At 42.2% G+C, this 23,568-nt stretch overlaps 1 protein-coding gene across 6 annotated transcripts in view; it reads right to left on the bottom strand.

Moving 5' to 3' along the window:
- FRY (FRY microtubule binding protein) overlaps nt 1-23,568 on the bottom strand; it is a 423,367-nt gene that overhangs the window by 9,051 nt on the left and 390,748 nt on the right. For 5 of the 6 annotated variants that reach the window (XM_032611303.1, XM_032611301.1, XM_032611300.1 and 2 more), the window contains 6 exons: nt 23,103-23,261; nt 19,896-20,062; nt 18,509-18,698; nt 14,831-14,980; nt 13,562-13,660; nt 11,409-11,492 (listed from right to left, as the gene is read on the bottom strand). In XM_032611303.1, coding sequence (XP_032467194.1) covers nt 11,409-11,492; nt 13,562-13,660; nt 14,831-14,980; nt 18,509-18,698; nt 19,896-20,062; nt 23,103-23,261 — 849 coding nt within the window. Of the gene's footprint in view, nt 1-11,408; nt 11,493-13,561; nt 13,661-14,830; nt 14,981-18,508; nt 18,699-18,718; nt 18,863-19,895; nt 20,063-23,102; nt 23,262-23,568 lie in introns of those variants that run through there. The other variant, XM_032611304.1, reaches the window with a different exon arrangement.

The following is a 23,568-nucleotide window of genomic DNA, read 5'->3' as shown; positions in this document are numbered from 1 at the left end:
TAATCCCAGGTCATCAAGTCAGTTAGAGAAAAATCTTCTCTGTTCAGTGAAGGCAAATGAGGCTTTTTGACTTGAGCCTGGAACTGAGGAATTTCATTGTCAACGAATTCCTTCCACTCCACGCTCAGGGCACACACTTGTGTTTCTTGGGAGATGGACAGCTTGATGAACACCAGTTCTCAGTGTCCTTCTTACACTCTCCTTTCTAGGTAGGCTAGTCCAAGCTGCATTGATATTTATTACCCCAGAATCTTTTCCTAGGCCACAGGCTTGGATGTAGTTTGCATTTAGAGTTCCAAAAAGATAGTGAAAAAAGCCTTTCAAGGAAAATGTTAAAACTCCCGCCCTCCCCAAATATTTTCTGATATCCAGGTTTTAAAAATAATCCCTTTAGAAGTCTTTATAGATATATCTATGTTTTGGTGATTCAAGATTCTTTTGAAAATGTGGGAATCTGTTTTATTTGGTCACAAGGATTTTCTTCAAGCCCAGTTCCTGTGCTCCTGATATGACTTGATTTATATATAAATTGGATTTAGAGGTATGTTTTCTGAAAATGAGAAAAAAAATGTCAAGAAGACAAGATGTTAAGAATTGATCATAGACAAGGTAGCTTCAAAGCCTAGAATCATCTAGTTCTTATTCATTAACAGTATCATAGGAGGAGCTTCAAGATAGTGGAAGAGTAAGATGCAGAGATCGCCCTCCTCCCCACAAATACATCAGAAATACATCTACACGTGGAACAACTCCTACAGAACACCTACTGAACGCTGGCAGAAGACCTCAGACCTCCCAAAAGGCAAGAAACCCCCACGTACCTGGGTAGGGCAAAAGATAAAAGAATAAACAGAGACAAAAGAATAGGGACGGGACCCGCACCAGTGGGAGGGAGCTGTGAAGGAGGAAAGGTTTTCACACACTAGGAGCCCCTTCGCGGGCGGAAACTGCGGGTAGCGGAGGGGGGACGCTTCGCAGCCGCGGAGGAGAGCACAGCAACAGGGGTGCAGGGGGCAAAGCGGAGAGATTCCTGGACGGAGGATCGGTGCCGACCGGCACACACCAGCGCTCACCAGGCCGAGAGGCTCCTCTGCTCACCCGCCGGGGCAGGCGGGGCTGGGAGCTGAGGCTCGGGCTTCGGAGGTCAGATCCCAGGGAGAGGACTGGGGTTGGCTGTGTGAACACAGCCTGAAGGGGGCTAGTGCACCACGGCTAGCCGGGAGGGAGTCCGGGAAAAGTCTGGAACTGCCTAAGAGGCAAGAGACCATTGTTTCTGGTGCCTGAGGAGAGGGGATTCAGAGCGCCGCTTAAAGGAGCTCCAGAGACGGGCATGAGCCGCGGCTATCAGCGTGGACCCCAGAGACGGGCGGGAGACGCTAAGGCTGCTGCTGCCGCCACCAAGAAACCTGTGTGTGAGCACAGGTCACTCTCCACACCTCCCTTCCGGGGAGCCTGTGCAGCCCGCCACTGCCAGGGTCCCGTGATCCAGGGAGAACTTCTCCGGGAAAACACACACCAGCCTCTGTCGCTGCAGGCTCGCCCCGCATCCATACCCCTCCCTCCCCCGGGGCTTAATGAGCCAGAGCCCCCGAATCAGCTGCTCCTTTAACCCCATCCTGTATGAGCGAAGAACAGACGCCCTCAGGCGACCTACACGCAGAGGCGGGGCCAAATCCAAAACTGAACCCCTGGAGCTGTGCGAACAAAGAAGAGGAAGGGAAATCTCTCCCAGCAGCCTCAGGAGCAGCAGATTAAATCTCCACAATCAACTTGATGTACCTTGCATCTTTGGAATACCTGAATACACAAAGACAAAGAATCAACCCAAATTGAGGAGGTGGACTTTGGGAAGAACGATATATATATATATTTTTTACCTTTTTCTCTTTTCATGAGTGTGTATGTGTATGCTTCTGTGTGTGATTTTGTCTGTATAGCTTTGCTTTTACCATTTCTCCTAGGGTCCTGCCTGTCCATATTATTTTCTTTATTACTTAAAAAATATTTTTTCTTAACTATTTTTTATTTTAATAACTTTATTTTATTTTATATTGCCTTCTTTCTTTTTCTCCCTTTTATTCTGAGCTGTGTGGATGACAGGCTCTTGGTGCTCCAGCCAGGTGTCAGGGCTGTGCCACTGAGGTGTGAGAGCCAAGTTCCGGACACTGGTCCACAAGAGACCTCCAAGCTCCATGTAATATCAAACAGAAAAAAATCTCCCAGAGATCTCCATCTCAATGCCAAGACCCAGCTCCACTCAACGACCAGCAAGCTACAGTGCTGGACACACTATGCCAAACAACTAGCAAGACAGGAACACACCCCACCCATTAGCAAAGAGGCTGCCTAAAATCATAATAAGGCCACAGACACCCCAAAACACACCACCAGACGTGGACCTGCCCACCAGAAAGACAAGATCCAGCCTCATCCACCGGAACACAGGCACTAGTCCCCTCCACCAGGAAGCCTACACAACCCACTGAACCAACCTTAGCCACTGGGGACAGACATCAAAAACAACGGGAACTACGAACCTGCAGCCTGCAAAAAGGAGACCCCAAATACAGTAAGTTAAGCAAAATATGAAGACAAACACACAGCAGATGAAGGAACTAGGCAGAAGCCCACCAGACCTAACAAATGAAGAGGAAATAGGCAGTGTACCTGAAAAAGAATTCAGAGTAATGATAGTAAAGATGATCCAAAATCTTGGAAACAGAATGGAGAAAATACAAGAAACGTTTAACAAGGACCTAGAAGAACTAAAGAGCAAACAAACAGTGATGAACAACACAATAAATGAAATTAAAAATTCTCTAGAAGGGATCAATAGCAGAATAACTGAGGCAGAAGAACGGATACGGGACTGAAAGATAAAACAGTGGAAATAACTACTGCAGAGCGGAATAAAGAAAAAAGAATGAAAAGAATTGAGGACAGTCTCAGAGACCTTTGGGACAACATTAAACACACCAACATTTGAATTATAGGGGTACCAGAAGAAGAAGAGAAAAAGAAATGGATTGAGAAAATATTTGAAGAGATTATAGTTGAAAACTTCCCTAATATGGGAAAGGAAAGAGTTAATCAAGTCCAGGAAGCACAGAGAGTCCCATACAGGATAAATCCAAGGAGAAACACACCAAGACACATATTAATCAACCTATCAAAAAATAAATACAAAGAAAAAATATTAAAAGCAGTAAGGGAAAAACAACAAATAACATACAAGGGAATCCCCATAAGGTTAACAGCTTATCTTTCAGCAGAAACTCTGCAAGCCAGAAGGAACTAGCAGGACATATTTAAAGTGATGAAGGAGAAAAACCTACAACCAAGATCACTCTACCCAGCAAGGATCTCATTCAGATTTGATGGAGAAATTAAAACCTTTACAGACAAACAAAAGCTAAGAGAATTTATCACCACCAAACCAGCTTTACAACAAATGCTAAAGGAACTTTTCTAGGCAGGAAACACAAGAGAAGGAAAAGACCTACAATAATAAACCCAAAACACTTAAGAAAATGGTAATAGGAACGTACATATCGATAATTACCTTAAATGTAAATGGAATAGATGCTCCCACCAAAAGACACAGACTGGCTGAATGGATACAAAAACTAGACCCATCTATGTGCTGTCTACAAGAGACCCACTTCAGACCTAGGGACACATACAGACTGAAAGTGAGGGGATGGAAAAAGATATTCCATGCAAATGGAAATCGAAAGAAAGCTGGAGTAGCAATTCTCATATCAGACAAAATAGACTTTAAAATAAAGCCTATTACAAGAGACAAAGGACACTACATAATGATCAAGGGATCGATCCAAGAAGAAGATATAACAATTGTAAATATTTATGCACCCAGAATAGGAACACCTCAATAGATAAGGCAAATACTAACAGCCATAAAAGGGGAAATCGACAGTAACACAACCATAGAAGGGGACTTTAACATGCCACTTTCACCAATGGACAGATCATCCAAAATGAAAATAAATAAGGAAATACAAGCTTTAAATGATACATTAAACAAGACGGACTTAATTGATACTTATAGGACATTCCATTCAAAAACAACAGAATCCACTTTCTTCTCAAGTGCTCATGGAACATTCTCCAGGATAGATCATATCCTGGGTCACAAATCAAGCCTTGGTATATTTAAGAAAATTGAAATCGTATCTTTTCCGACCACAATGCTATGAGACTAGATATCAATTACAGGAAAAAATCTGAAAGAAATACAAACACATGGAGGTTAAACAACACACTACTTAATAACCAAGAGATCACTGAAGAAATCAAAGAGTAAATCAAAAAATACCTAGAAACAAATGACAATGAAAACACAATGACCCAAAACCTATGGGATGCAGCAAAAGCAGTTCTAAGAGGGAAGTTTATAGCAATACAGTCCTACCTTAGGAAACAAGAAACATCTCAAACAACCTAACCTTACACCTAAAGCAATTAGAGAAAGAACAAAAAAAACCCCAAAGTTAGCAGAAGGAAAGAAATCATAAAGATCAGATCAGAAATAAATGAAAAAGAAATGTAGGAAACGACAGCAAAGATCAATAAAACTAAAAGCTGGTTCTTTGAGAAGATAAATAAAATTGATAAACCATTAGCCAGACTTCTCAAGAAAAAGAGGACTCAAATCAATAGAATTAGAAATGAAAAAGGAGAAGTAACAACTGACACTGCAGAAATACAAAGGATCATGAGAGATTACTACAAGCAACTCTATGCCAATAAAATGGACAACCTGGAAGAAATGGACAAATTCTTAGAAATGCACAACCTGCCAAGAATGAACTAGGAAGAAATAGAAAATATGAACATACCAATCACAAGCACTGAAATTGAAACTGTGATTAAAAATCTTGCAACAAACAAAAGCCCAGGACCAGATGGCTTCACAGGCAAATTCTATCAAATATTTAGAGAAGAGCTAACACGTATCCTTCTCAAACTCTTCCAAAATATAGCGGAGGGTAGAACACTCCCAAACTCATTCTACGAGGCCACCATCACCCTGATACCAAAACCAGACAAAGATGTCACAAAGAAAACTGCAGGCCAATATCACTGATGAACATAGATGCGAAAATCCTCAATAAAAAACTAGCAAACAGAATCCAACAGCACATTAAAAGGATCATACAGCATGGTCAAGTGTGGTTTATTCCAGGAAAGCAAGGATTCTTCAATATACGCAGATCAATCAACATGATACACCGTATTAACAAATTGAAGGAGAAAAACCATATGATAAGCTCAACAGATGCAGAGAAAGCTTTTGACAAAAGTCAACACCCATTTATGATAAAAGCCTTCCAGAAAGTAGGCATAGAGGGAACTTTCCTCAACATGATAAAGGCCATATATGACAAACCCACAGCCAACATCGTCCTCAATGGTGAAAAACTGAAACCATTTCCAGTAAGATCAGGAACAAGACAAGGTTGCCCACTCTAACCACTACTATTCAATATTGTTTTGGAAGTTTTAGCCACAGCAATCAGACAAGAGGCAGAAATAAAGGAATCCAAATCGGAAAAGAAGTAAAAGCTGTCACTGTCTGCAGATGACATGATCCCCTACATAGAGAATCCTAATGATGCTACCAGAAAACTACTAGAGCTAATCAATGAGTTTGTTAAAGTAGTGGGATACAAAATTAATGCCCAGAAATCTCTTGCATTCCTATACAGTAATGATGAAAAATCTGAAAGTGAAATTAAGAAAACACTCCCATTTAACATTGCAACACAAAGAAAAAATATCTAGGAATAAACCTTCCTAAGGAGACAAAAGACCTGTATGCAGAAAATTATAAGACACTGATGAAAGAAATTAAAGATGATACAAATAGATGGAGAGATATACCATGTTCTTGGATTGGAAGAATCAACATTGTGAAAATGACTATACTACCCAAAGCAATCTACAGATTCAATGCAATCCCTATCAAACTACCACTGGCATTTTTCACAGAACTAGAACAAAATATTTCACAATTTGTATGGAAACACAAAAGACCCCGAATAGCCAAAGCAATATTGAGAAAGAAAAACGGAGCTGGAGAAATCAGGCTCCCTGACTTCAGACTATACTGCAAAGCTACAGTAATCAAGACAGTATGGTACTGGCATAAAAACAGAAATATGGATCAATGGAACAGGATAGAAAGCCCAGAGATAAAGCCACGCACATATGGTCACCTTATCTTTGATAAAGTAGGCAAGAATATACAGTGGAGAAAAGACACCCTCTTCAATAAGTGGTGCTGGGAAAACTGGACAGCTACATGTAAAAGAATGAAATTAGAACATTCTCTAACACCACACACACACACAAAAACTCAAAATGGATTAAAGACCTAAATGTAAGGCCAGACACCATCAAACTCTTAGAGGAAAACATAGGCAGAACACTCTATGACATAAATCACAGCAAGATCCTTTTTGACCCACCTCCTAGAGAAATGGAAATAAAAACAAAAATAAACAAATGGGACCTAGTGAAAGTTAAAAGCTTTTGCACAGCCAAGGAAACCATAAACAAGACCAAAAGACAACCCTCAGAATGGGAGAAAACATTTGCAAATGAAGCAACTGACAAAGGATTAATCTCCAAAAGATACAAGCAACTCATACAGCTCAATATCAAAAAAACAAACAACCCAATCCAAAAATGGGCAGAAGACCTAAATAGACATTCCTCCAGAGAAGATATACAGATTGCCAACAAACACATGAAAGAATGCTCAACATCATTAATCGTTAGAGATATGCAAATCAAAACTACAATGAGATATCATCTCACATCAGTCAGAATGGCCATCATCAAAAAATCTACAAACAATAAATGCTGGAGAGGGTGTGGAGAAAAGGGAACCCTCTTGCACCATTGGGGGGAATGTAAATTCATACAGCCACTATGGAGAACATTATGGAGATTCCTTAAAAAAACTAAAAATAGAACTACCATACGACCCAGCAATCCCACTACTGGACATATACCCTGAGAAAACCATATTTCAAAAAGAGTCATGTACCAAAATGTTCATTGCAGCTCTATTTACAATAGCCAGGACATGGGAGCAACCTAAGTGTCCATCAACAGATGAATGGATAGAGAAGATGTGGCACATATATATAATGGAATGTTACTCAGCCATAAATAGGAACGAAACTGAGTTATTTGTAGTGAGGTGGATGGACCTAGAGACTATCATATAGAGTGAAGTAAGTCAGAAAGAGAAGAACAAAAACCGTATGCTAACACATATACATGGAATCTAAAAAAGAAAAAAAAGGGTCAGAAGAACCTAGGGGCAAGACGTGAATAAAGATGCAGACCTACTAGAGAATGGACTTGAGGATACAGGGAGTGGGAAGGGTAAGCTGGGACAAAGTGATAGAGTGGCATAGACATATATACGCTACCAAACAAAATTGATAGCTAGTGGGAGGCAGCCGCATAGCACAGGGAGATCAGCTTGGTGCCTTCTGACAACCTAGAGGGGTGGGATAGGGAGGGGGGGTGGGATAGGGAGGGAGACGCAAGTGGGAAGAGATATGGGGACATATGTATATGTGTGTCTGATTCACTTTGTTATAAAGCAGAGGCTGACACACCATTGTAAAGCAATTATACTCCAATAAAGATGTTAAAAAAAAAAAAGCATAGCCACTCTTGTTTCTCTGTATTCTGCTCTGAAGCCAGTTCTTTGCTTATGATGTAGCCCGTTAGGTAAAAATCTGAGAGATTTTCGACATCAGAAGATAAGTCACAGTATACTATACTATATTAACTATAATTTTCATCATGCTTAATCTCTGAAAGTCACTGGTTTAAACTAAATTGGATAAAATTTAGAAAATCTAGCCAATTGTTGAAGCTTTCCTACTCAGTATTACATAGATTCATGTAATCTCCTAAGCAGGTGGGTACAATACGTACTCACCTGGTGCTAAAATCACTTGGCTCTGGCACATTCATGACTATTGCATTATATTTGTTGAGTAGGTTTTTGGACCTTGGTCATGAATATCTTTCAAAGATTTGAAAGATAAATACCTTTAAGCCTCTAATACAGATTACACACTCTGACGTATTTACTATTTTCAAGAAAACTTTCATTTCAGCAGACATTTCCTTACTCATTCTAGAGAAGAGATTCCTCATAGCAAAGGAGTGAATGACTGTATCCGAAGGATAATGTTTAATGGGTTACAGTTTAGCTGGAGAAACATCTCGTCTTATTCAACGTTTAGCTTTTTGTTCAATTTGTAGAAGAACAGAGATTGCAGCCTTCTCTCGTTCTTGGTTAGACAGGGATAGGAAATACACAGCTAAGAGGGTTACTGTCCAAGACGACTCTAAGATGGTCTGAATGTAATAAGAAAATGTATTGCGGCTACATGTAAACTCTTGTACTTGAGTCCAAAGAATCGAATGTTCAATTAGTGCTCAGAAATAGCTGTGGAATTAAGAGTGCATCAACTAAAATCACTTATGGCAAATGAAGTGGCAACCTCTCTAGCTTCCCCAGGGCCAGCCCTGCAGAACCGGGGAGGTGAGCTGTGCTAATTCGCCGTAGGGTCGAGGCCGATGCCACTGCCTGGAGAGCCCAGAGCTGAGATGCTTCACCGTGTCCTACGTTTCCGTGAACTTAAACTCCCCAGCAGCAGCCGCTCCAGGATGAATTCCGCGGGCGACAGGAGAGGTCACCGCAAACCACAATCCTTATTTAGAGGTGCTGGCTTTAAGTCATGAAGAGACCTGTCTCGCTGGGTGTGTGCAGGCGGAGAAGACACTGGTACAGCAGCGTCTGCCACGGAGCTGCCCTCACGACAGGCGCGACTCACACGCCCGCCTTGTTCTACGTCTTATTTGCTGTGCGCCGTGCCTCATTCTGGGAGAACGGGTATTGTAGTCACCAAGCAGCCTAAATTACTGACTAATCACACCTGTCTTAACAAAAGAAGCCTTCCCTCCAAAATACTTCCCATGTATTAGAAGCACTTTTCTCAGGAACACTGTTCTGTTGTTTTGTACACACGCTACGACTCCTCCAAGGTCCCCTCAGGGAGTGAGGCCAGCACAGGGGCCCTAGCATCTTAAATAAGCAGAGATTGTTCTCACTGCAGCAAAGAGGAACACTCCTGTTTTTCTTGAAAGGCACAGTTCTATTTAGCTTTCACTTCCCCATTGTGGGGCCTTAGGTGCAAAGGCACATGTTTCTATTATAAAGACAAGAACATCCTGATGACTGGCACCTGGCTCTTACCGGCAGGGTCGGGAACTCTGTGCACAGTTGACGGTGGAGAGCCGACCAGCCCAAGGTCGCTGCTGCCACTTTAGGAGGGCAGGCCTGGTGTTGCTACCTCTTTTTTCTCTTTTTTCAAGAGATGCCAGGAATGCTGTTTTGAGTGTACGTGTGAACAATTTTAAGTTTAAACTGTTGGGTCCAATTTAAATTGTACAAGCTGAATAAAACATGTCTGAATTGGTTACAGCTTACAGGCTACCCGTGTGTAACCTTTCCTCATTACCTTGATGTCTACAACTTCATGTTGAGAATAGAAGAAAAATCAGAAACTAAACATTCAGCATCCAACAAAGAGCTATATTCTGTTCCACAAACAATTCCACAGCAATTTCTCACTTACGTTACCAGTTAAGAATGACTAGAAATCAGCTAGTGGCAAAGACCAGACCGGTTGGGGTAGGGCTTGGGGTGGGAACACTTCACACGCCTATCTGTACTTGGTCACCATCTCTGGCCGACTGACATCTCTAACTGCTCAAGAGTTTGCTAGGTTTAGTAAGGTAAGTACTATTGCATAAAGTCCACACTTCTCTGAAATAGAATACACACGTGGAATAAGTTTTGGCATGTTGACCTCACAATTTATATCCAGACATAGATTCTTCAAGTTAAAGCTCACTTCCTATCTCCCCCTTCCACTTGTCCCCACGCAAAGGGTGCTCAGAATAATTGGCAACTTCAAACTATTCCAGAAGATAGAGAATCTGACTTAAAAAAGAGAGCTGGAGTGAATCAGTGGAGGGTAAGCAGTGCTCTGAGGTCAAACATCTGTTGGGTTTTGCTTTGGGATGGAAGCCAAATGATAGCTCTAATCAGAAAAATAATCTCTCTTCCAACTCTGGATATAAGATCAATATTGAGATGGATTGACACTGTCATTTCTCCTCAAGGCCCACCCTGGAAACGATTTCTCATCCTCTGAAGGATGCACACTCTAACGGGCTTTTCTAGGTGTGACAATGTAATTACAAGGTGACCTCTCTGCCTAGACCCATCAGCAGCCCCCTAACTTGTCTTCCTAAATCCACGCTTGCCCACTTCAGTCCATTTCCACAGGAGAGTGGGCGAGCCCCACTCTGATCACACCCACCTGTTACAACTTTTAATTGCCCACCACTGCTGTTAAGATAAGCACCCAAAGCCCTGCACGGTCTGGCTTGTGCAGCTTCTTCAGACTCAGACTTTTCTCCCTGTCACTGTCTACACGCCCAGCCCCACAGGCTCTCGTCAGTCCTTGGAAAGGGGCAGGTTCCCTCCTGCCTCGGGGCCTTCACACACCCACTCCTCTGCGCTCTAGCTCAGAGCGGAGATCTCCACTTCGATGGCACTTTGTGGAGAAGCCACCCCAGACCTGCCCTCCTGGTAGGCCAGGTTCTCTTCTGTATTCTTTCATAGCTTCACTGTTCCTTCCTTTCCTTAAGGGCACTTGTCACGGTTTACACGGGTATGACTGCTGGTTAACGTCCATCTCCCTGAACAGATCAGAAGCTCCACCCGGGGCAGAATTCACTGTTGTACCCACCACGGGGGTCACAGGAGTAACTGCAGAACTGAATGATCTTAACCTGTTCACACTTTTCTGCCCAGTTTCCTTTACAACATGACGTACGTTTATAAGCCAGCTGGTCTGAGGTGTGTACTTAAAGCAATTCTAAATGAGGAAAAAAAAAGTCTGAGTGATTGCTGAAAGGTCAACAAAGACTTTCTTCATTGAAGGAACTAAGTGGTTCAGTGAAGAATTAATGACATTTGGTTTTACATTCTGAATGAAGAATAGATTTATTAGGAAATGGTTAGTATAGTTAGTGTCAAGCAGAAAGGTTATTTTTATACTTCTACTTTTCCAAAAAGAAGACCGCCCCGTCCGAAATCCCATCAACACGGTCATGCTTGGCGCCAATGTCATTCTTTCTTACTCTAGAGGTGTCATGTGAATGTATGGGATGACTCATTCTGCCTCTTCCTTTTTCAAGTTCCACGCTTCTTGGGTAGATCAACACCAACACACAAAGTCAGAGCACAGAAAAGATAAACTCTAACAGGCTTTTATTACCTTTTCTTCTGAGTCCCCTGGTTGACAGGTAATTACTCCATCTCTTGATCCTCCTGCAAATGTTGCCTTACAGTTTGCAAGCCACTGTTGTCAGAAAGAGATACAGACATAGGTAAATTCAGTGATGTCCTAGGAATGTTTTTACAATCAATTCTGTCAGGAAAAATAGATTAAGCTTCTAATCACAGTAAAATAAAATTTTTATATAACGACTGTTTGAAAACTTTTTGGTTAAAGATTAATAATTTGAAATTAAAATATCTGCTTAGATGGGTTCAGTGATGGTCATTTAAAAATTTCAACATTTATCATTTCAGTGTTGTGATGTATCACCCTGAAGAATGGTTTCACCGGGCCATTCCAAATTTCTGTATAGATTAAATTCACATATGGTTAGAAACCTTTCATACGACTGAGGTTAGGAGACAGGTCCAACACTTCCTCGCAGGCTGGGTCATCCTGGACAATGCACCCTGACTCACGGCACACCTTCTTCTCTGTTATTTTGAGGTGGCTTCTGGGAGGAAGGTCTATTTCACTGTAAGAAAGGCTACTATAGTAATAGCCCAGCTATTTAAAGATTCTGTCGGTCTTAAGTATCTGGAATAGTAACTAGTATAGATGTGAAAGGAACCTTTGGGCAGAAAACAATAAGCACTGAAGAACGGAAACTCACACTTGACATCAAAAGACTGGCTCGTTCACCAACCAGAATGAAAGGATTACTTTTATTAGCTGATGACCGAGAAGCTGGAAATCAATGACAGCGAAAGAGCCACAGAAGTAGAAGACAAAGGGAATTGTTGCAGTAGAATGTCAGAACTCTCTTTGACAGGTCATGAGATAACAACAACAAGAAACAAAAACCCAGTAACTTTAGAATGAATATCTTCTATGCATGATGCACTTGTGCTGGGCAGTTTACATATATTATTTCTATTTTAAAGGCAATATCTTGTTGTGGTTACGAGCATGGACCTTTGAATCCCACAGACCTGGGTTTTAATACCGCTATGCTACCTCCTAGCTAATGAGAATAATAATAGCAACTCCCAGGGTAGTTGTAAGCATTACATGATTTAACTTAAGAGATGTAACTCTTATCAGGTTGTTGGATACACAGAAAGGACTCAGGAAATGACAGCTGCTATGACTGTTATAATCGTTATGTTCTTACAACAGTTCTGCAAATTACTATTATCACTGTCTTATAGATGATGAATCTGAGATGAGAGGAGGTAACTTACCCAAGGTCACTAACCCTTAAGTAACTGAGCTGCAATTTGAACTCAAGTCCATCTGACTTAAAAATCCATGCTCTTTTTACCGTGACTGGTATATGATAGGAAGTGCTCCATGGAAATTACACATGGAAGTTGTTGGAAATCAGGGGGTTTGCATGGATGGTTTCTGAATCACTTCTGGCTCTAACATTTTACAATTTACATTTTTGAAGGAAGAAAAAAGTAAAGAGCAGGAGCCAAGGCCAAGAGAAACCACGGAGACGGAGAAGCAGCTACTGAGAGTGGTTAAAAGGAGAAGAGAGGGCTTCCCTGGTGGCGCAGTGGTTGAGAGTCTGCCTGCTGATGCAGGGGACATGGGTTTGTGCCCCGGTCTGGGAGGATCCCACATGCCGCGGAGCGGCTGGGCCCGTGAACCATGGCCGCTGATCCTGCGCGTCTGGAGCCTGTGCTCCACAACGGGAGAGGCCACAGCAGTGAGAGGCCCGTGTACCGCAAAAAAAAAAAAAAGGAGAAGAGAGATGAGATCCGTCTCAACCAGTTTTGGGTGAGGCCGAACACTGGAAGGAAGTAATTAACAATTTTAAATTTCTGAGAAAAGAAAAGTTGTTGATAAACTGACATATTAAGCAGATACCCACTTTCCCCAATTTCTTGGTAGGGAAATTATAGGGCTAAAATCGAAAGCTGAAAAATTTCTCTTTTGTAGGTATAATTTTTATATAATCCATAGTACTGACAGTTCTGCCACCATTAAGCTGGAACTGTAGTCCTTCACAGAAGAATAGGTGAAATCTGTCTTCTCCCAAAAGAGCCTCTCTTGGGTAAATCACATCGCCTCCCAAGAGCTCACAGTGGTTGGGTTCATTTGGTTTTAACTAAATGTATATGCACAGAAACATAAAAGCTTACTGAGAGGGTGGCCTCTTTTCTGTTGTTGTAGGTGTCCAAATATTCTTGCAGTTCCAAAACACTGAACTTGAGCTTGTCCAAAAGTCCACAAGAAAGGAGCTAAAGACAGAAAAATAATTTGTATTAAAACAACTTCCAGAGAGACACCTAGACAAAGGCATGGCTATGCAGAGAGAAAAGAGAAGTATATTTAGATGTAAAGTGTGGGGCGGGGGGGTGTTGGTAGCATCCATCTTAATAAGCTGTGCAGTTTGTAGTTTAGCTCCACTATCCGTGGCAATTGCATTGGATACTGCTAATCAAAATCTGTGAAGATATCCATCTTCCCCGTATCAGTACAGACGGACAAATCTTAACAAGTATTCCACAGAAGCCCACATTAAGATACAGCATCCATTTTATGCATGGACTCTAGTGTCTTCATCCGGTAATACTCCAAGCAATGTGAAGACAGACCGCCAAATAGGTTTTCAAACTGATTTTGTATTTAATCTGTACTTTAAATCATTAGTATTATATTTATACAGTCACGATTCAGCAGTCAGCCAGGGACTGTTTTAATCACCCTTTAAACCAGCGGTCCCCAACCTTTTAGGCACCAGGGACCGGTTTCGTGGAAGACGATTTTTCCGCAGATGGGGTGGGGTGGGTGGGGGAGGGGTGGTCCAGGCGGTAATGCGACCCCTGGGGAGCGGCAGATGGAGCTTCGCTCGCCCGCCGACCACCCGCCGCCTACCTCGGCTCTATGGCCTGGTTCCTAACAGGCTGCGGACTGGCACCGGTCCACGGCCTGGGAGTTGGGGACTCCTGCTTTTAAACTCATCATTTGCAGTTCGGCTGGACGAATCCATCCAGAGGGCATTCAGTCTCTTGGAAGTAGGGAAAGTGGTAACATCGTTGCCTCTGGGGACCCATCCGCCTAGCCAACCTGGCGTCGTGGGGACTGGCTAGGTCCGCTCTGGGGGGTTAGCTCACCATATTCTCAGCCTTCAAAGTCAAGAGTCATCGGAGAGAAGCGACAAGGCCGCGAAGGGAGCACAGAGGGGGCCCTCCTCCTGATTCCCTGCGGTGACTGCCTTGGCTTGGGCTGGCCATGCACAGTCATGCCTGTGCAGGGCCAGGCCTCTGGGACTCATAGCACAACAGAGCACTGCTCGCAAACAGTGAGAGTGTCTTTCAAACAAACCACAACACACGTGTGCTTCCCTGAAGTTCCACACCATCAGCTGGGCAGGCCATTTGCCGCGGGAGCAGGCCTGAGATACTCACGGTCTCGGCGTCCACGAAAAGCGTGGGGCACTCGGAGCAGGAGGTGAGCATCTGGGAAGAGCTGACGAACTTGGATCCGATGCCCCGGAGGTTGTCTCCAAGGTAACTGGCCGCATCACAGGTTAGGAAGCAGAACCTTTTCTGAATATTCTGAAAGGCAACATAATTACTATTTGTAAATGGCCACGTTTTAACTTTTGTACTAGAAAAAACTATTTTTTAATCTTCATAAAACTATCAAATGAGCACAGGTCCTCCATGTAGTGGTGGGGGGGTGATAGGGGCAGAGTGAATGTCTTAAGTCAAGTGAGTAATCACCCAGTGTGAACAAAGTTTCTTCCTAAAATGTCATTTCCCAATGCGTGGGTGCTCATATAATCTTTTAAATAAATGCTGCTTTTGCTTTTTGCTGATTGGCGGTGCCAGTCAGCAGCCTGAGTCTGCCTAGCGTGTTTGTCAGATGAGTGAGAGTTTCTGAAATTATTTCAATGTGGGTGAGAAGAAAAAGGTCATGAGATATAATCTGTTTCCCAAGATCACAGCTCCCCGAGATAGAGCACTAAAATGGGCCATAAAGCCTCTGACGAATGAAAGAGTAAATTCGTGGGACCTGTCTCCCTGTGAGAGCGCCTCTGATTAGGAGTCTGTAACTGTCCGATAGCTTTGCGCACATCAACTCATCAATCCTCACAACCAGGCGAAGGAACTGAGGTTAAGAGAGGTTAAAGGACTCAAGGTCATGCAACTAGTAAGTGAAAGAGTAAGGATGAGCTTGACTTCTAAGTTCATATCCCTTCCATAAACCTATAATGCTTCCTAAATGTTACTATTCCCCCTACACTGCCTGAAGAAAAACCATAATTGGGAAGAATCTGACTCACTGGGCCTGTGTCAGTGCCAAAATGAGAACATTTTTAGCCCCAACGTCCAACACACAACATCTTTAACAAAAGGAACAAAATATTTAACCAAAAAATAATTCTGGTTGTAGGAACTGGCTTTCCCCCAAGAGATGTCGTATCTTTTGAGTTGGAGAATCTAACCCACGAGAAATCCTCTCTGCCCTGTTATGGGGAAATTAGCAGGTCCCCAAAACAGCAGCAGGCTCTTGGTTCCTTACAAGTTATACTAGAAAAATGCCTACCATGTTGCATATTATTTATTTAATACCTCTGAGAATCTTGTTATAATACATAACGTACGTATGTCTTTCTGGTGTTTTTAGTTTTACGTGCAATTAAAAAAAAAAACTCGACAGAATGTTGCTGCTGAAAGGAACAGGAAATGCCACGTGTCACCAGCTAGTGGAGTGGCAGAGCCAGGAGTAGGATCCAGGTCCTGCAAATACTTTGGTTTCTTTCCATCTTACTTAAGGATATGGTGAGATCTGGGCTCACTTTTGTATTAAAAAATTTTTTTTGGCCGTTCTGAGCAGCTTGCAGGATCTTAGTTCCCTGACCAAGGATCGAACCTGTGCCCCCTGCAGTGGCAGCGTGGAGTCCTAACCACTGGACCACCAGGGAAGTCCCTGGGTTTGTTTTTTATTGTACTGAGAAGCTAGATCTTTCAGGGAACTTCAGAGCCACATATGACTTCCATATAAAAATATCATAATTTGGTGACACTGTGTGATCAAATGACAATATTCTAACAGGAGCAGCAGGAAGGAAATACACTGACTGAGACACTTGCAAAGCCACCCAAGCTGGACCTTTAGAAACCATTTCCTTGTTTTTAAAACCAAATTATTTTTGCAATTACCTGCTCTCTACCCTGTCCAAAATCCAACCAAATACAGGGAAACGTGGTGTCCAGACTCACAGGAAAAATGTTAGAAAACAGTAAACAGCCATGGTGAGGACATGACGAAAGATTAACAGACTGCATGTCTGAAATGTGTTTCATTTCCAGCATATTGGATTAATACCGATTTTGCTACCCGTGCTGCTCTCAATCACAGAGCATTTGATGGTAGCTGAGAAAGTTCTTAAAGCTAAATGTAATATTAAAAACTGAAATAGGAGGTACACATTTGTATTATTATTATTGTGGATAAGCTCCTTAGAAATTGGTCCAATACGCTGATGAAAAAAATCCAAACCCCAATTGTACCTCCCAGGGCCCAGCCCCACGTCCCGGCTCACATGACAGTCTATTGCCGTAATGGCATTAAGTCAGAAACTGTATGTTTAAGATTTACATTGAAAAGGTTTTTTTTTTTCCCCATTCATTCTTTCTGCATTTACTGAGCAGCTACTGTGTGTGAGCCACTGTGTGCCAGCTGCTGGGGAATCAAAGCAAGACACCATTACCTGCCCTCTCCTGGGAGACAGACACCTAAACAAGTGTGACAAGTATAACAGATACAACTACAATTGGCTCGGGATCCTAAGTGTGTGTGTGGGGGGGCAGGTAGAAAGAGGTAAAGGAAGGTGTCATTCACTGAAGTGACAGCCGATCAGGGATTTGCATGTCATTGGGAGCACAGCTGTGGGAAAAGAGGGGATGACAGTTCTCGGCAGAGGGAAAAGTACTGCTCAAGACTAAATAAAATTGAGCATGAAGGGTCTAGCAACTGTAATAAGAAAAAATTACTACAACAGGCAAACTTAAACATACATTATTAACCATTATTTACAAATTGACTTTAGAACAAAATAATAAATTACTTTGCTCCTGAATCCTTAACAATTAAATTTACCTCAAATGGTAGCTTGTGGATAGTTGTTGTTTTAAAATTTCAGTCTGGCTTAATGTTAGGGTGTTTCTGGATTCTTATCTTTCAGCAGCCCATTGTTTTCTGTCTTAAGGCTAACAGTCCCTCCAGCCCCCAGTGCATCTCAGACACCACCTTAGTTTTTGTCCATTCAGTTTTCTAACAGGTCTCACGAAAAGTAAATTGAAAACCTTGAGAGACAGCAGCATGAATAACACTCAGAATACTGAGAAACTAGCTCTGAGTACTACTGGTATATCCTTCTCCTAAATGGAAGGGCCTCCAGGCTCAAAAACCAAGTTGACTTTTATGTTAACTAAATTATGGCTTCCTGAATTTGAAATCATTTAAAGCAGATGATCCCAGTTTTTTCATTTTCCACCTTTTATATAATTCCTCATTTCCCTGCCTTTCCCATGGCTCTTCCTGAAGGAGATCAGAGGGCTCCATCCCTCAGTCCAACTACGTTACCTCGCCTCTCTCGTGATATACTCAGCAGAACTCAACCTCTAGAAAAGTTTCACTGGCTGGCACGTTGAAGGACTTCATGGTGGGGAAAGATAAAAGACAAGGAAAAACACAGTGAATTAAAAAAATAGAGGAGAGGTCTAAGCGGAAAGAAGAGATGGAGGCTGGGCTTGGCAGAAGGTGCCACCCTGTGGTCCTAAAGACCTGCCTGCCTGCCTGGGACTGACGATGCCAGTGAAAACCAGAGTGGGGGAGCGACGGGCACAGCACGGCGGCCTGAATCCCTGAGCGCAGCGTCTCCACAGTGCCAGCCTGAGAAGGCTGAGTAGATGAAGGTTGAGGAGAAGAAAGGATGAAGTCAGAGGAGACTGAAGGATGTCAGGAGGACAAAGTAGTATAAACCCTGCACTTAACCCCTTCAGCTGGAGGCCGGCTGGCTCCCCGAAGAGACCGCAGCCCCTGCGCGTCTGTGGCCCCCTCCGCGGGCGCCGTACCTTGAACAAGGAGGAGAACACGTGGAACGTGTACACGGCGCAGGAGCCGTCCGAATCGCACAGCAGCTGGTTGACGTGACTGCGCCACGCCTCCTCCGCGTCGTCACAGGCCGCGGGCTGAAACGCAGCGAGGATGGCCGAGAAGAAGGGCGAGGGGGGCGGCGAGACTCCCCTCTCCCCTTCTCCAAAGCTGGAACGAAGGCAAACGGCAGCGTCAGGAAGTGGCGTCCTCCTCTCCTTTGCCAGCCTGTGTTAGTTCTCACCCTGAGGCACCCATTCTGCCCACTCCTCCCGCTGGGGTCGCTTTAGGACCTGGCTCCCATTCAGAGGTCTCTCCAAGATTCTTTTCTGACTCTAGAAAAGAGAATTTTCACCTGTAGAATTTCTGGGATTCCTCCCACTCAGATTTCCTTTATAGATTCGGTGCCTCTTTTAGCCTTCAGTAACTGCCCCTCACTTTCCTGGACAGCCTTTCCCCCGCACACAGGATACATTCATTCCTGTGCTGTGGCCCATTGCAGTCCTTTTCATTTTTCAATACAATAAGTGATAAGTAAATTTCTGAATCTTTTCACTTTTTGTTTGTGGAGGGACAGTATTAGTGGGTGCAGATACATAAATGCCCAGAAGAAAAGGGCAGACAGAGGAAAGGAAATGAAAAAAGAGAAATGCAGGGGGAGACAGAGAGGAACGAAGAAAGGAGAGAAGAATGAATGAACTGTGAAAAGTCAAAGTTCTTCTCTAGGTATCACCGTAAGCTGTTTCTCTGATGGACGGATATGGGTCACCATAACAGAAGGCCTCTGTCCAGCCACATCAGAAGCCTTTACTTCATTCTTATTTTCAACGTCCAGAGGAGTGACTTTAGGATTCTGACTTTCTTCTCCTAAAGTAAATCTGCAGCATTATTATTTGTGATTTATTCTAGATGCCACATTAGTGGGGTTTTAAAAAATCTATCCTCTTTATATTGTTTCCTATTTGTATTCTCTGACTAGATCTCACTTGTCTCAGAAATGTCAGCCACGAGGCTGAAAGCCACCCACTTAAAAAAAGAGTAGGTATTTGGTTTATAAGGGGCCTCTTGTTCTGGTCTTTTAACTCAAAATGAAAAGAACTCCCTATTTCCAAGCCTTGCCAAGCTTGCTTATTTTCGAAGCTTACAAGACCATGTCCCCAGGCTCCCCTCTGGCTTTTTACGTTACTCCAGGGCTTTATGGGTTCCGCATAAGGCCCTGCTCTGGGGTTGGAGGATTCCCACCCGCCAAGAGCCCTCCAAGTTATATGTCCGCTTGGACTCCTTTGTTAGGAAGTCCCAGCAGCACAAGCCTGACATTTAACTGGAGTGAGAGCGAAGCCAGTACGATGTGCCCTGTACACTCTTCACCTGGCAAGAGTAAACTGGTCCAGTGCTCGACTGCCTTTTTCTTCTGCCTCGGTCATATCCAGGCTGAAGCTATCGCTGCATTCGAAAGTTGCCGGGAGCTCGTTGATGGAGCTGGAAAGATCATCCTCGTGCACGGTGGTGTCCTCCGCCTCCTGGGCAGCGCTGACCTGGGAACATAAAAAGAGAAAAGAATCCCCCCAATATGTAAGACTATCCATAGGAAAATCTGCAATCCTGAGAGTATTAGAAATTGGGGGCATTTGTCTTCTAGCTATGGTAGAGTCAATTTCTATAACTGAGCTCAAGAATTCTCTGAAGTACTGTTCTTTATCTTCTTTTCAGTCTTTTCCGGGAGAGTTCCCAAAGAGGCTCTCAGTAGATTACCATATTTGACCCACGCTTATGAAGTATAAAATGCTAAACTTGGAAGAGACCGTAGAGACCCCCTGGTCCAATCTCCATATTTTATAGATGAGGAAACAGCTGCTCCACGTGGGAAAAGGACGTGCCTAATATCAGGTATATAATCAGAGCCAGAGCTGGGACTAGAGACACCATCTCTGATTCAGAACTCTTTTCATTGTACAACCCCAGTCTTCTAAAGCAAGTTATCTGGAGTTAACTCTCCAATATATTATATAATATGTCCAATATTACCTATGGAAACTAGAATTTAGAATTGTCAGTGCCTGGCATAATAAAGGCTCCAGAAGTGTCTGCGGTGCTCACAAGTGATCCAGAGTTATTCACCAAGCCTGCCACGTTGACAGGCCTTTCCATGCTGAAAATCCTCCGAGATCCATATACACATATGCTTTACTCTTGGGAATATCCCTTGAAGATAATAGATATGAGAGGCTGCTCTCACGTTGCTATAAAATGTAGAATGATCTGTGAGATGAAAGGGCTCTAGGGCAGGCAGAGCTGGGATCACCGAGGGGCAGGAAAAAGACGTAGCAAGTCAAATGGAAAAAGAGGCTGGGCTTGAACCTGGGCCAGGGGGAAATCATCTGGAGAACTGATTGTTCTTTGGGAGAGGAAGGAAGGCAACTGGATCACAGAGCAGAAGAGGAGAGGAAGAAATCACACATACGTGGTTCAGTGAGTCATTTTCTTAAAACAAAACAGAATCAAGGCGAAATAGATGTATATATGAATTAGAGAGTTATCGTGGGCGGACATCTGGCTGCCCATTTAGTATTTTGAGTCTAGGATTAAATAGGGAAATTAGAAATGTTTACAGATATGTTAGGGAAATAGGTTATCTCATGTCTTTGAAGGAATTGCTCATAAACACTGTGTTTCAGAGGCGTATCCATATCTGCTGCTTCTTATTTATTTTATTTTTATTTTTTAATCTTTAAAACATTTACTATTGCCATTAAAAAATATTTAGTTTCTGTCCAGTTAGAATTTCATTAATGGTCCACTTCATATAATTTTTGTTGTTGTTAAAAACTCATTTATCCTTTACCCCAAATTTTGAATGTAAACAGTAACTGTCTAGGTTGATAGCCATGCAGTTAACCAGCTTAATTTTGGCTAGAAGATTCACTGCTTTCTTGTGTCTGATGAGTGGGCAGAGCACTATATTTTATTTTATTATTTATTTATTTTTAAATTAATTTTTATTGGAGTATAGTTGATTTACATCTTCCTGCTTTTTAAAACTAGAGTGGTTCCAACGAGACTGCTGACTGGCCTGGGTTATTAGTGTATATAGACTTAATCTATTAGGGGTGGGCTGAGTTCTTATAAAAATATTTTCTATTTTCTCTTTCTGACATCACAGATACATCAAACATTGTAGAAGCCCAGCTGATGTGAAAAACAGATATAGCTTTTCAGAAATTAGACTCAGCCTTTCCTTGACAGAATTCCTTGATAGATTTCTGTGTGAGTCCATGAACATATTACTCCTTAGGCAATGCTTTGTATAAGGAATTATATAACTTAGCATTCAAAATAGAAAAGTTGAGAAAATGACTATTGCAAGACTGAGAAATAATAAATGCTAATAACTTCACATTTATTTTGTGATGTCCTTTCCATGAAGTTTAATCTCAGACAGTTTTCTTTCTGGCCCCTTTTTTGGCTAAAAAAGGACTCTGCTAATTCTAAGACTCCTGAGCATAGTTCTTTTGCAATGGGGAAGTCTTAGAAATAATTATTTTTTAAGCTTCAATATTTTTAGGTGATTGCAGTTTCATTGGTTGCCCTTGGTTTAAAGTAGATTAGAGTTTGCTAGATCGCAGACATATTTTTTAGCACACCGTAAAAGAATACAGAATAGCCAGTATTATATTTTTCTAGTAGAAGCATCAGAAAGAATATACTTTTGTAAATTTTTTTCTATTTCATTTTCTCCTTAAACTTATACCACCATAACCAAACTAAAGATAAAGAAAACTTTATCCTAACAGCAATAGGTTATTTTGGTATTTCTAATATAAGAAAATAAAATTCTGTACTAATGGGCATTTATGTGGGCACATATGTGAACACAGTGTGGGAGTTGACAGTTTTATGGACAAGGTCGTTTATGGGAATATTGATAAAATAAACCGTGAATGAAATACACATTTTTAGATTTTTTTTTTTTTAAAAGCTGACCTTTTAAATCAGGAAATTGTATCCATTTACTTACTTTTCTCCTCAGAGAGCCTGGCCAGGACAGTTTTGTGCATAATACTGTGATTGATATTGAAAATTCTGATAGTCAGCCAAAGGCGAGAACAGAATCAATGTACAGATTGTAAAATTGGTTCCTACATGGGAAAAAATTTCCCCCCGATGCACGCATACACCCACACCTCACTTAGCAGATTGTTTTATAAAAGTCTTGACAAAGAACAGCAGTTTCCCAGTCTCAGCAATCTCCGACATATACCAATTTGTTTTGCCATTAATCAAATGGCAAAACACGAGCAGTGTTCGTGCTCTATGGAAAATGCAAAATGTTTCATTTTAAAAGGACCTCAAATCAAATCTCCTTCAACCAACAGCAAGATGGCTACTCAGCTCTGTGAGAATAAAGCAACTTCAAAACCTAGGTTTAGGGGCACAAACTCAACTACTTCAAAAAAGAAAGAAAGAAAATAAAGGTAGTCCCTCCACTTATAACCTGCTAAGAATGCTCAGAGAATTGGAAGTACATTTTCTTTTTTTAAAGAAAACTACAGTCAACGATTGCCCAAATCTCTTCACCTTTGAACCCTCAGAAATCTGAAGATTATTCATATCAGGCAGAGAAGCGTCAAAGCTAGCCATCCTGGTGTGAAAGGCATGAGGGTCAGCGGGGGTCATATCGCAGGTGGTCGTGAGTTCCATGGGATGAGTCTCTTCAGAAGGGGAGAGATTCATGATCTGTTGAGAAAGCATAGGAAATAAAACAGAGTGTGGCGTTCCCATTCTTCAAAAGCTCTAATTATTCTTTACATAAGAGTACAAACCAGAGTACAAGCTAGTTTTTGGTGGACAGGTAATAACTGTTTAACATACATACTTCACTGTCATTAGAACTTAAGCACACTAGCTGGCAAGGCCCAGCACTGAACAATACAAACACCCCTATTTCCAGATAACCCCATCAAAATGTCTGTGTCATATTTCCTCAAACTTCAGATGTCTGAGGAATTAAAAAAAAAAAAAAAAGATTTCAGCATAATAAAAG

The sequence above is a fragment of the Phocoena sinus genome, chromosome 18, assembly GCF_008692025.1.
Source record: "Phocoena sinus isolate mPhoSin1 chromosome 18, mPhoSin1.pri, whole genome shotgun sequence".
NCBI lineage: Eukaryota > Metazoa > Chordata > Mammalia > Artiodactyla > Phocoenidae > Phocoena > Phocoena sinus.
Note: the sequence above shows the minus strand (reverse complement) of the source record. Positions and strands in the feature narration are given on the sequence as shown.